The sequence below is a fragment of the Python bivittatus genome, unplaced genomic scaffold (genome assembly GCF_059951505.1).
Source record: "Python bivittatus isolate LINGU-HERP-01145 unplaced genomic scaffold, Pbiv_v1 ctg000470_np1212, whole genome shotgun sequence".
Lineage (NCBI taxonomy): Eukaryota > Metazoa > Chordata > Lepidosauria > Squamata > Pythonidae > Python > Python bivittatus.
In genome coordinates this window covers 2,474,154-2,488,445 of record NW_028277065.1, presented here as the reverse complement: position 1 = coordinate 2,488,445, position 14,292 = coordinate 2,474,154, and the positions used below count along the sequence as shown (strand labels likewise).

The window sequence follows — 14,292 nt, the reverse complement described above, 5'->3', positions numbered from 1 at the left end:
ACCTCCTAGCAGTCCAGGGGACTCTCAAGAGTCTTCTCCAGCACCACAGTTCAAAGGCATCAATTCTTCGGCGCTCAGCCTTCTTTATGGTCCAGCTCTCACAGCCATACATTACTACTGGAAAAACCATAGCTTTGACTATGCGGAACTTTGTCGGCAAGGTGACGTCTCTGCTTTTTAATATACTATCTAGGTTTGTCATAGCTTTCCTCCCAAGGAGCAAGCGTCTTTTGATTTCATGGCTGCAGTCTCCATCTGCGGTGATCTTGGAGCCCAAATAAAGGAAGTCTATTACTGCTTCCATTTCTACCTCTTCTATTTGCCAGGAATTGATGGGTCCAGATGCCATGATCTTAGTTTTTTTAATGTTGAGTTTCAAGCCAGCTTTCGCACTCTCCTCATCAAGAAGCTCTTTAGTTCTTCTTCACTTTCTGCCATTAGGGTGGTATCATCTGCATATCTGAGGTTATTGATGTTTCTCCCTGCAATCTTAATTCCGGCTTGTGATTCTTCCAGCCTGGCATTTCTCATGATGTATTCTGCATATAAGTTAAATAAGCAGGGTGACAGTATACATCCTTGTCATACTCCTTTCCTTATTTTGAACCAATCGGTTGTTCCATGACCAGTTCTAACTGTTGCGTCTTGGCCCGCATACAGATTTCTCGGGAGACAGGTAAGATGGTCTGGTACCCCCATCTCTTTAAGAATTTGCCACAGTTTGTTGTGATCCACACAATCAAAGGCTTTTGCATAGTCAATGAAGCAGAAGTAGATGTTTTTCTGGAACTCTCGTGCTTTCTCCATGATCCAGCGAACGTTGGCAATTTGATCTCTAGTTCCTCTGCCTCTTCGAAACCCAGCTTGTACATCCAGTAGTTCTTGGTTCACGTACTGCTGGAGCCTAGCTTGTAGGATTTTGAGCATAACCTTGCTAGCATGTGAAATGAGTGCAATTGTGCGATAGTTTGAGCATTCTTTGGCATTGCCCTTCTTTGGAATTGGAACGTAAACTGACCTTTTCCAATCCCGTGGCCACTGTTGCATTTTCCAAACTTGCTGGCATATTGAGTGCAGCACTTTAACACCATCGTCTTTTAGTATTTTAAATAACTCAGCTGGAATACTGTCATCTCCACTAGCTTTGTTGTTAGCAATGCTTCCTAAGGCCCACTTGACTTCACTCTCAAGGATGTCTGGGTCAAGGTCAGTGACCACACCAGCATGGACATCAGGGACATTAAGATCTTTCTTGTATAGTTCTTCTGTGTATTCTTGCCACCTCTTCTTAATCTCTTCTGCTTCTGTTAGATCCCTGCCTTTTTTGTCCTTTATCATGCCCAGCTTTGCACTAAACGTTCCTTTCATATCTCCAATTTTTTGAAGAGATCTCTAGTCTTCCCCATTCTATTGTTTTCCTCAATTTCTTTGCATTGTTCATTTAAGAAGGCCTTCTTATCTCTCCTTGCTATTCTCTGGAAATCTGCATTCAGTTGCTTATTTCTTTCCCTTTCACCCTTGCTTTTCGCATTCCTTCTTTCCACAGCTATTTGTAAAGCCTCATCAGACAGCCATTTTGCTTTCTTGCATTTCTTTTTCCTTGGGATGGTTTTAGTTGCTGCCTCCTGTACAATGTTACAGACCTCCGTCCATAGTTCTTCAGGCACTCTGTCTACCAAATCTAATCCTCTAAATCTATTCATCACCTTCACTGTGTTCTCACAAGGAATATGATCTAAGTCATACCTGAGTGGTCTAGTGGTTTTCCCTACATTCTTCAATTTAAGCCTAAATTTTGCAGTAAGAAGCTCATGATCTGAGCCACAGTCAGCTCCTGGTCTTGTTTTTGCTGTCTGTATAGAGCTTCTCCATCTTTGGCTGCAAAGTATGTAATCAATCTGGTTTCAGTATTGACCATCTGGTGATGTCCATGTGTAGAGTCGTCTCTTGTGTTGTTGGAAAAGAGTGTTTGCTATAACTAGCTTCTTCTCTTGACAGAACTCTATTAGCCTTTGCCCTGCTTCATTTTGTACTCCAAGGCCAACCTTGCCTGTTATTCCGATTACTCCTTGACTTCCTACTTTAACATTGCAATCCCCTATGATGAAAAGGACATCTTTTTTTGGTGCTAGTTCTAGAAGGTGTTGTAGGTCTTCATAGAACCGGTCAACTTCAGCTTCTTCGGCATCAATGGTTGGGGCATAGACTTGGATTAATGTGATCTTGAATGGTTTGCCTTGGATACGCACTGAGATCATTCTGTCGTTTTTGAGGTTGTACCCCATTACTGCCTTTCCTACTCTCTTATTGACTATGAGTGCAACTCCATTTCTTCTAAGGGTTTCTTGCCCACAGTAGTAGATATAATGGTCACCTGAATTAAATTCACCCATTCCCATCCATTTCAATTCGCTGATTCCCAAGATGTTGACATTCAATCTTGTCATTTCATGTTTGACCACATCCAGCTTGCCTTGGTTCATAGATCTTACATTCCAGGTATCTATACAATATTGTTCTTTACAGCATCGGACCTTCTTTTCAGTTCCAGATACATCCACAGCTGAACGTCCTTTCGGCTTTGGCCCAGCCGCTTCACTCTTTCTGGAGCTACTCGGAATTGCCCTCCGCTCTTCCCCAGTAGCATATTGGACACCTTCCGACCTGAGGGGCTCATCTTCCGGCGTCATATCTTTTAGCCTTTTAACATTGTCCATGGGGTTTTCTTGGCAAGGATACTGGAGTGGGTTGCCATTTCCTTCTCCAGTGGACCACATTTTGTCAGAACTCTCTGTCATGACCTGTCCGTCTTGGGTGGCCCTGCACGGTATAGCTCATGGCTTCACTGAGTTACGCAAGCCCCTTCGCCACGACAAGGCAGTGATCCATGAAGGGGAATACTACTATTACATAACTACTAAGTATTCTGCATTACATAAAGAGAAGAAAAATACAAGTGGCTGAACACCATGAATATTCCCACAAAGACTACAGGATAAACTGCTATTAGAAAAGAAATATGTAATTTAAAAAGTTCTGCATGGGCTTACATGCAGAAGGAAAATACCAAGACAAATTTGAGTTGTTTAAATGATCACAGATGTCCTGCAAACTGATTGAATTCTAAAATCTAACATTCCTATATTTGGAATATTAGATGCATAACTACATCTCATCAGAATATCACCAATCTCTCTATGCAAACCCCAGTTTTCCAGGAAAGTGCAATGGCCAGATTTGTACCCAGCAGCATTCTGAGATTTTATGGCTGAATTATGAATCAAGTTCTGTCATGATCATCAAGTCATGATGTAAATTAGGCCTGAGCAATCAGAAAATGACTACACTGTAATCTTGCTTTTTTTAAAAAAAAAAGAGGAACTAAATAATCGAACTGAGAAAGTTATGGCTGGACTGAGATCCTCAGAAAGAGTGAGGTCTGATGTTCAAAGACCATAAGCCAAAGTATGAAGCAGTGTGTCAAGATGATGTAAACCAGGATGAGAAGTAGAGTGAACAATGTTTTGTATACTAGAATGAGGTAGATTTTCTTTTCTGTTCCCTCTTGTCATTACTGATTGATTGATTGATTGATTGATTGATTGATTGATTTTGATTTTGATTTTATTCCAAAAATCTAGCTTCTGCCAGGTATATTTTGAAAGCAAGCTTGGAGTAATAATGACAATGCCCCAAAGGTATCTTTCTTAATTGTCCCATTACTTCATACCAAGAAATCTCCCAATAGTCCTGGCTTGGTTCCCAAGGCATGTTTATAATTGGAGCAAACCAGTTCTCAGCGCCCACTGTGATAGTAGAAAGAAATGGGAACTGATCCCTGCCAGATGCGAAACCAAAGCATAATTCCAAAGTTCAAAGAAGGGGGAAAGATCAGAAATTTCCAGAATAATAGCTATGAAGGCAAGTATTTCATATAATCATTTTCTTCCTATATTTACCTGAACCATCAAATAGTTTTGCGGTCTTAATGAGGGTTACCATATCGGTGGATAGCAATATGTCATCTGAGTCCAAGATTTGGTCTAGAATTAGTCTACTTAAAGTATACAATTGTAGTCAGTGTGATTTGTTGGTAATACTTAGCTTTATAACTAACTGTAGTCCTATCATCCTCACCCTCACAATCATGTTATCAAGCTGCATTTAGCATCTGCATCCAGCCGATAACTCCAAGTATTGGGTGGGTATGAAGACTGATTTGGCTTTTTCATGGAATTTGGTGTAACTGTGCAGGCTCAGTCAGCACTTGGAATAAGTGGAAGATGGTTTGATGAACTCTTCTCTTCCAGTCTTTCTGCTCGGAGTGCTGGTTAAAGCTACAGGAGTGGCTTCTGAAATGAAGCAAAAGAAAAAAAGAAAAAGAAAAGCATTGCAGACACTTCTCTTTAGATTTAGAAGTCCGCAGCACGTTGAAAGCAACACTTTGCTCCATAGTGTAGGAGACTGAAGTACCCCTTTGAAACGTCATAGAGACCCAGAAAGACTTGCCAAGTGGTTTTGTGACAGCCTACTCAGAATTAAGTTTAATGAATAAGAGGGTGGAGGAATTTGCTTTTTATTCAGTGTAAGAGAGAGAGACAGAGAGAAGGAAGGAAAGTATTCTTTTATTATTTTATACATTTCTGGCTTTGATTCAAAGGAACTTCCCTTTCCTGACAAAATAACTTTTTGCAATAGAAAGTTCTACTTAGGAAAAGAAATGTCAAAGGTCCCCAGTTCTCTCTTTTCAAATCTTAAAAAATTATTATTATTATTATTATTAGTCAAATATTCAGCAAAGTTTCTACCTTTCATGTTACTGTTTCTTGGCAAGCTTGAAGTCAGATAAAATCAGTTTGGAGACAGATTTAATCCACAGATCAAATAGTAATGTTTCCTTCCCTTTATCCTTACCCAATTCTTCTTCTTCTAAGGATGAAAAGGTGGTTGAAACTGGGAGATGCCACAGTTCTTTGGTCCACTTTTACAATTATGAGAATATTTGTACTGTCTCATTGTTTCCCAATGTCTACGAAAAGTTCAAAGTTCATTGGCAACCTCTTTTTATTTATTAATTGTAGTGGAGGAGGGTGGAGAGAGCCTGGACAGGGATCATGATAACTGATTCACGAAATACAATTTGTTTGTGTAGGGTTTCAACATCAGAGACTTTGAGAGAAAGAACCATTCATCTATCAGGGAATTCGTGTTGTTAGGCTTAACAAGTTCTCCTGAAATACAGACACTTCTATTCTGGTCCTTCATATTTAGCTACGTTATAGCTCTAGTGGGTAACTTCCTTCTTATTTTTATCATATGTACTTCGAAGAAACTTCACACTCCAATGTATTTCCTCCTTGTCAATCTGTCCTTGGTGAATGTGCTCTCCATCTCAACCACAACTCCCAAATTGCTGCAGACTCTTTTGTCATACAAAAGCACCATCTCATTTTATGGCTGCATCACGCAGGTCTACTTTTTCATATTATTCCTAGTGACAGAACTTCTGCTGCTGACAAGCATGGCTTTTGACCGCTATGTTGCTATCTGTTACCCTCTGCAGTATACTCTTATCATGAGAAAGGAAATGTGTGCTGCTATAGCTGCTGGAGCATGGGCTTCAGGACTGATCAATTCTTCAGTTAACTCTGGACTTGTCCTACAACTATCCTTCTGTGAATCCAATATTATCAATCATTTCTTCTGTGATCTGCCTCCACTTTTAAAGCTCTCATGCTCAGACACCAGCTTGAATGAAACTATGGCTTCTGTGGCAGATATAATTTTTGCTGTTTTCAGTTGTGGACTGACTCTAACGTCATATGGATTTATTATAAGGACCATCTTCAGGATCCGTTCCACTGAAGGGAAGAAGAAAGCATTCTCCACATGTTCCTCCCATCTTATTGTGGTTAGTTTTTACTTTTCCTCAGTCATCTACACATATATCAGGCCCACTTCAGTCTATTCTTTGAACAGAGACAAATACATTTCTCTCCTTTATTCAGTGGTAACCCCAGTTGTTAATCCAGTCATATATTCACTAAGAAACAAAGAAGTAAAGGAAGCTCTCAAGGACTTTATTGGAGGAAGTAGAAGATTTCCAAGAGTTCAACATTAATATCTAAAATCTCTTAAATTACAGTTTCATGGGTGGGGAGGGAAGATTGATTGAAAAATATTTGGCAGGAACAAACATACATTTGAACATTTGTGGGAACAGTTACTGTATATAATGCATAGAGGCTGCAATCGAGAAGACATGATTCTGTGGTCCTATAAGGTGACAAGGTTTAATAGAGGGTTCCTAGAATGACTATGTCAAAATGCACTGGGCAGGCAGAAATAATTGGAGACAAGCAGTCTTCAGATGCCCAGATCTTTCAAAAAGTCCATACGGTGAACTTGGTATTCTGTACTGCCTCATACTACCACAACTAGAGGTTTTGAAAACTTTTCAAAATAGTGACACATTCCACAAATTGTAGCAGTCAATCATGATGTCACAAATGCCTGAGTATTCATGTTATAAGCAGAATATAATCCTACTTTTACATGTTTACTAAGTATTCTGCATTACATAAAGGGAAGAAAGATACAACCACCTGAACACCATGAATGTTCCCACAATGATTGCAGTATAAGCTGCTATTACAAAAGAAATGCATAATTTGAAAAAGTTGCATGGCTTTGTATAAGAACAAGAAAAATACCAAGACAAATTTGAGTTGTTTAAATGATCACAGATGTCCTGCAAACTGATTGAATTCTAAAAACTAACATTCCTATAATTGGAATATTAGATGCATAACTACATCTCATGAGAATATCACCAATCTCTCTATGCAATCCCCAGTTTTCCAGGAAAGTGTAGTGGTCAGACTTGTACCCAACAGCATTCTGAGGTTTTGTGCTGAATTTTGAAATCATGTTCTGTCATGATCATCAAGTCATGATGTAAATTAGGCCTGAGCAATCAGAAAATGACTACACTGTAATCTTGCTCTTAAAAGAAAAAAAAAGAGGAACTAAATAATCGAACTGAGAAAGTTATGGCTGGACTGAGATCCTCAGAAAGAGTGAGGTCTGATGTTCAAAGACCATAAGGCAAAGTATGAAGCAGTGTGTAAACATGGTCATAACCAGGATGAGAAATAGAGTGAACAGTGTCGTTGTATACAAAAATGAGGTAGATTTTCTTTTCTGTTCCCTCTTGTCATGACTGATTGATTGATTGATTGATTGATTTGGATTTTATTCCAAAAATCTAGCTTCTGCCAGGAATATTTCGAAAGCAAGCTTGGAGTAATAATGACAATGCCCCAAAGGTATCTTTCTTAATTGTCCCTTCATTTCATACCAAGAAATCTCCCAATAGCCCTGGCTTGGTTCCCAAGGCATGTTTATAACTGGAGCAAACTAATTGTCAGCGACCATTATGATGGTAGAAAGGAATAGGAAGTGATCCTTGTCACATATAGAACCGAAGAATAATTCCAAAGTTCAAGAGGGGAAAAATCAGAAATTTCCAAAATAACAGCTATGAAGGCAAGTATGCCATATAATCATTTTCTTCCTATATTTACCTGAACCATCAAATAGTTTTGAGGTCTTAATGAGGGTTACCATATTGGTGGATAGAAATATGTCATCTGAGTCTAAGCTTCGGTCTAGAATTAGTCTACTTAAATTATACAGTTGTAGTCAGTGTGATCTGTTGGTAATACTTAGCTTTATAACTAACTGTAGTCCTATCATCCACATCCTCATCCTCATGATCATGTTATCAAGCTACATTTAGCATTTGTATCCAGCTGATTAATCTAAGCACTTGGGTGAGTATGAAGACTGATTTGCCTTTTCATGGAATTTGGTGTAACTGTGCAGGCTCAGTCAGCACTTGGAAAAAGTTGAAGATGGTTTGATGAACACTTCTCTTCCAGTCCTTCTGGTGGCAGTGCTGGTTAAAGCTACAGGGGTGGCCTTTGAAATGAATAATGAAAAAAATCATTACAGACACTTCCCTTTGTATTTAGAAGTAATCAGCAGGTTGAAAGCAACAGTTTGCCCCATAGTGTAGGAGATTGAAGTACCTCTTTTAAATATTGTACAAACCCAGTAAGGGTTAGGGTTAGGGTTAGGGTTAGTCTATTCAGAATTAAGTGTAACAGATAATAGAGTAGAGGAATTTGCTTTTTGTTACAATGTAAGAGAGAGAGAGAATATGGGGAATATCCTGTTATTATTTGATACATTTCTGGCTTCGATTCAAAGGGACTGTCCTTTCCTGACAAAAGAACTTTCTCCAATAGAAAATATAGCTTAGGAAAACAAAGGCTCCTGTTCTCTTTTAAAATCTTTAAAAATATTTTTTTTTTCTTATGGGTCGAATATTGAGCAAAGTTTCTACCTTTCTTGTTACTGGTTCTTGGCAAGCTTGAAGTCAGATAAAATCAGTTTGGAGACAGATTTAATCCATAGCTCAAATAGTAATGTTTCCTTCCCTTTATCCTTACCCAGTTCTTCTTCTTGTAATGATGGAAATGTGGCTGAAACTGGGAGGGACCACAGTTCTTAGGTTCACTTTTACATTTATGAGAATATTGTGTAATGTCTCATTGTTTCCCAATGTCTAAGAAAAGTTCAAAGTTCATTGGCAACCACTTTTTATTTATTTATTGTAGTGGAGGAGGGTGGAGAGAGCCTGGACGGGTAACATGATAAGTGATTCACGAAATACAATTTGTTTGTGTAGGGTTTCAACATCAGAGACTTTGAGAGAAAGAACCATTCATCTATCAGGGAATTCGTGTTGTTAGGCTTAACAAGTTCTCCTGAAATACAGACACTTCTATTCTGGTCCTTCATATTTAGCTATGTTATAGCTCTAGTGGGTAACTTACTTCTTATTTTTATCATATGTACTTCTAAGAAACTTCACACTCCAATGTATTTCCTCCTTGTCAATCTGTCCTTGGTGAATGTGCTCTCCATCTCAACCACAACTCCCAAATTGCTGCAGACTCTTTTGTCATTTAAAAAGGCCATCTCATTTTATGGCTGCATCACGCAGGTCTTTTTTTTTTTATTTTTCCTGGCAACAGAACTTCTGCTGCTGACAAGCATGGCTTTTGACCGTTACATTGCTATCTGTTACCCTCTGCAGTATACTGTTATCATGAGAAAGGAAATGTGTGCTGCTATAGCTGTTGGAGCATGGGCTTCAGGACTGATCAATTCTTCAGTTAACTCCGGACTTGTCCTAAAACTATCCTTCTGTGAATCCAATATTATCAATCATTTCTTCTGTGATCTGCCTCCACTTTTAAAGCTCTCATGCTCAGACACCAGCTTGAATGTAACTATGATTTCTGTGTCAGATATATATTTTGCTGTTTTCAGTTGTGGACTGATTCTAACATCATACGGATTTATTATAAGGGCCATCTTCAGGATCCGTTCCTCCGAAGGGAAGAAGAAAGCATTCTCCACATGTTCCTCCCATCTTATTGTGGTTAGTTTTTACTTTTCCTCAGTCATCTACACATATATCAGGCCCACTTCAGTCTTATCTTTGAACAGAGACAAATACATTTCTCTCCTTTATTCAGTGGTAACCCCAGTTATTAATCCAGTCATATATTCACTAAGAAACAAAGAAGTAAAAGAAGCTCTCAAGGACTTTATTGGAGGAAGTAGAATGTTCCCAAGAGTTCAACACTGATATCTATAAATCTCTTAAATTACAGTTTGGTGGGTGGAGAGGGAAGATTGATTGAAAAATATTTGGCAGGAACAAGCGTACATTTGAACATTTGTGAGAACAGTTGCAGTATGTATGTCATGTGGTGGTCAGTTCTGGAGAGTGTGTCTTATATTAAAATAAGAACAAGAATAGTAACAATGATATGAGTTATGATGCAGCCATGTATCATAATTTTAATAATGGTCCAAAGAAAATCATAGGAATTGAGAAATTAACTCCTTGTAGATATTGGTACAAGCAAGCCTACATAATAGACTGTGAGAGGAACTATCTATCTAGCTGTTTGAATAAACCAAATACACTTTGAAAGCAAGTCTTAATTCTAACTACACATAAATCAAATAAACTTGAAGAGTGTGCTGTGGAATCTTAAAACCTAACGTGTGCCTCTAGAGTTTCCCCTACCCCCCACCCCCCACCCCCACAGCTGCAAAATGGTCTTCTTTATTCATGTATGTATATCGAATGCATTTATTAAGTTTCTAAAACTTAATGTCAGATGTTCAACGTCACTGAACGGTTGCAAAATGATGACTGTTAACTGTCGTTTGTTGAAGAATCCAAAGAGACCTTGCTTGCACCTCATATAAATTGTACTACTGTGACTAACAAAAACCAAAGAACCTTACCAAGAAACCACATTTTTCCCAAGGTGACAGTTCTGGATGTTCCTACGTTCCTTCCCATTCCTCCAAATTTTCTCTTATCGTTCCTTCTTTGTCCATTAAGACTAGTCTATAATATTTTATTCTTCCTGGTCCACATTGTGAAAAGGTCCAGCAATTCATTGGAGCAGTCATACTGATAAACTACTGATGATAGTTATGATATGGATCATAATTTAATTACTGCCATTTATGCAAATAATACTTTACAAAGAATAAGAGTTTGCCACCTAAAAGACTTTTAGAATCAAAATATAAACTGAAGAAGGACATCAGATGAAGGAGAACAGAAATGGAGGCAGGTGAGTAAAGTATACATTTTTTTTTCCAGTTACAAATTCTCAGGTCTAACTAAAATAATGCAATGGACTATCTGATCTGCTTGTTCAAACCAAAGGCCATTCAAACAGCATCATTAGCACATTGAGACCACTCAGTGGTTTCAAGGGGTTCCATAAGTGAAGCATAAATTCAATATTGTCCTGAACTGTTCTTTCAATAGTATATGGCCTCTGAATGTTGAAGTTAACTGGTGAATCTGAAAAACTCTGATGGGCCTATCCTCCAACTTTATATTATGCCCATCTTTTTAAGCTAAAGGTTGTGGCTTTCATCTCATCTTGTTATAATGAATTTCATACAGTAATTCTATATTCACTATTTTATTTCGTAGTTATAATGCTGTGTTTATTATTTTATTTTGTAGTTTTACAGTGTTCAACACATAAATTTACTATGTATAAAGGAGACATTTAATTGGGTTTAAGAGTCCCTGTACCCACAGATAATTCTCTGCACCGAGTTTAATGAATTAGAGAACTTTGCAGAGTTCCCAGCTGGTCCAAAATTTGTTTTTTTCCCTAAATTTAAGCGAGATACGCATAGACTTTCTCTTTGGATTTTTCCATTCAGTATAGGCACTAGCAAATAGGGGGCTATTAGAAGCAGAGCTAATTTCTACAACTCTGTACCTCTTACACATTTTTAAACATCCCGTTCAGACGGAGCGCATGAACCATTTATCAATACCGCAAACTAAATCTGAAAATCAATTTGGGGCCAAAATATAAATGTACATATTAAAAAAAAAAGTTGCTTTCTTAAAAAAAAAAAAGCAGTGTTAGTGCAAGGAATTCAATTTGTAACTTTAAGATTGAAAGTAGGAAGGCTGAAGTCGTTCACTGTAATGCCCCAGTAAAACATAAGCCAGTGATTATTGCGAAAATAAATAAAATAATTTTTTAAACATTCAGCTTTTGGAAATGAAAACTGTAGTCACTTTGAGCATGAACTAAATTGGTACTAGGGATAAAAGTCCAGAGAAATAAATATCTCCTTACCCTATCTTAGATGACTAATCTGCACTGGTTAATTATTTACTCTCCTTCAGGCTACACATGTTCAGCTGCACAGACACTGCAGTTTTAAAAGCTGGAAAGGCCTCTTCAGGACTCCAAATTTTATACACATGTAACTTTCGTACAGTAACCAACCTGAAGCTTTGCATTTGCAGGCAGTGCCACTACAGGAAAAGCAAATAAAACAAAAAACTTAAGAAGGACAAGACAGCTATCCAGAACAAAAAAGAATTAGGTAAAAGAACAAAAAAGAATAAAGCTCCAAATTTCACTACATGTCAGTTCAAAAAATTTCATCTCCTGCCTTTGGTCAATTGTTCCAAATTAGAAAAAATATATACAGTAGTCCTCAGTTAATGACTGCTGTGTTTAGTGACTGAACTTACAACAGTGGTGAACAAGTAGTTTTACAAATCAGTTCTCAAACTTACAACTATTCCCGTGTCTCCACAGACACATGATGGCATTTTGGACGCTTTGCAACTGGCGCATATTTACAATGGTTGCAGTGTCCTGTGGTCATGTGATTGCCATTTGTGAGATTCTCAGCCAGCTTCTGACAAGCAAAGTTCATGTAGGAGCTGGCAGTAAGTTGCAAGTTGCAGTCACATGAAATCATACTTAATAACCATAGGTGATTCACTTAACAACTGCAGCAGAACTGATGTCATAAGTCCAGCTTGGTCACATGATGTTCTGCTTAACAAGAATGTTGCTTAGCAACAGAGTTGCTGGTTCCAGTTGTGGTTGTTAAGTGAGGACTACCTGTATGAGACATTCATTTTAGATGTAAACTTTCCTCTTCCTCCTCCTCCTCCTTTTATGTTGTATTTCTTTCATTTGTTAATAAGTCTCCATCATTTAAAACATGGGCACTCTGGATCATCTTACTCCCAACGACAAATGATGTCACTCAGGCCAGGGTCCTGACTCACACTGAATCCAACACATGTATAAACATATCTGCTTAGGGTGCTGGGTTTTTGTTGTTGTTGTTTTTTGGTCCTACTCAGAATTGTGCTGATTATACAAATGCAAACCAGAAGATGTAATTTGAGTCATGGCAGCTGAATGCAAGATACTGACCTGGTGTCCCCATAATGTGTGTTACAGTATATCTCAACATTGCATTAGGCTCAGATATTTACTGTGTTTGCAAAAAAGTCTAAATGTATCACGTTTTGTGTCGTTGTTACTGTATTTTGTCCCTTCATCCTATTAATCACTGTATTGTATTTATGTGGCATTCATTATACATTGTTGCTCTTGCCAGATGATCAGAGATTCTTCAGTGTATGCACAAATAAATTATTTCTTTGAATGGAATGCATTTATTTACTCAATTCACATTCTATCTTCCTATTGAAAAAGCACACTTAATCTGGTTTTCAAGGTAAAAGAAACTGTGTGTTTGTGGGAAGGAAGGAAGGAAGGAAGGAAGGAAGGAAGGAAGGAAGGAAGGAAGGAAGGAAGGAAGGAAGGAAGGAAGGAAGGAAGGAAGGAAGGAAGGAAGGAAGGAAGGTTAATTACAAATGGAGAAAGTGTTCTCCTTTAAGTTCTAGCTAAAGATGTATGACTTAAGTGATCTTCTAAAGGCAAAGGCAAAGTTTTTTTTTTTTATCCTGAAAATAAAAAATGGCTGATTCTGCGGCGACTGCCTGGATGAGTCCCTGCAGTTTTCATGGCAAAGTGTTTCGGAAGTGGTTTGCAATTGCCTCCTTGCTAGAGCGGAGCCCAGCTGGCGAACGCAGGAGGATAGGTTTGCATTTCTTCCCTCCTTTCTCGGCTTCCGCGTTATCGGCAACTGGTCCCGTCTCCCATGCAAGGCGCCGCCAGCATTTTTCCTCCCACCGGGGTGACAGGACCCCTTTATCTACTCATGGATGCTTTCGAGCTGCTGGGTTGGCAGAAGCTGGGGATGAGACAGGAGATAACTCTGCTGCGTGGAGCTCGGCTTGAAACACTGAAGTGTCGCCCATTTCTGGCCAGCAGCTTTCACCGTCATTAAGATGCTGCGCCACCACGTCCTTTTAAGGCAAAGATACTGGAGGTGAAAAGAAGTTCCTATAGTATGAAATAGATACCATAATGAATACCAAATGATGATGAGTGCCCAATGAACTTCAAAAGATAGAATAATCTTTAGAAGAACCTCTCTTGTGGATGATTAAATAAAAGGATGTTCACAATATAAACAGCCACCTTTAAACATACTGTATTAACATCAATGTTTTAACATCAGTCCAGAGTCATTCATTTCTTTATTTGAATATATAAGCTGCCCAGCTCCAATGGACTCTGGGTGGCATACCAAACCAAACAAATCCATAAAACCATATTGTCAGCCCTTTGAGTTAGTCCAGACCAGAACCACCTACCATGAGAACCAATACTACATTTATTGTAAGGTTATAGTAACAGAATCTTGCAAGTTTAAAAGTAGCTCTCCAACTCTTACTTTTACTCTCCCCAGAACTACGGAGGATCACTTGTGACACACTTT

At 38.4% G+C, this 14,292-nt stretch overlaps 2 protein-coding genes across 2 annotated transcripts; both read left to right on the top strand.

The window, feature by feature from the left end:
• Positions 1-3,915: 3,915 nt before the first annotated feature.
• Positions 3,916-6,121, top strand: LOC148215600 (olfactory receptor 5F1-like). Its single transcript, XM_088143023.1, has 2 exons — positions 3,916-3,921; positions 5,153-6,121. The coding sequence occupies exons 1-2, from the start codon at positions 3,916-3,918 to the stop codon at positions 6,119-6,121; spliced, it is 975 nt and encodes a 324-aa protein (XP_087999149.1).
• A 191-nt stretch (positions 6,122-6,312) lies between these two features.
• Positions 6,313-9,724, top strand: LOC148215599 (olfactory receptor 5F1-like). Its single transcript, XM_088143022.1, has 2 exons — positions 6,313-6,408; positions 8,756-9,724. The coding sequence occupies exons 1-2, from the start codon at positions 6,313-6,315 to the stop codon at positions 9,722-9,724; spliced, it is 1,065 nt and encodes a 354-aa protein (XP_087999148.1).
• The last annotated feature ends 4,568 nt before the right edge of the window (positions 9,725-14,292 follow it).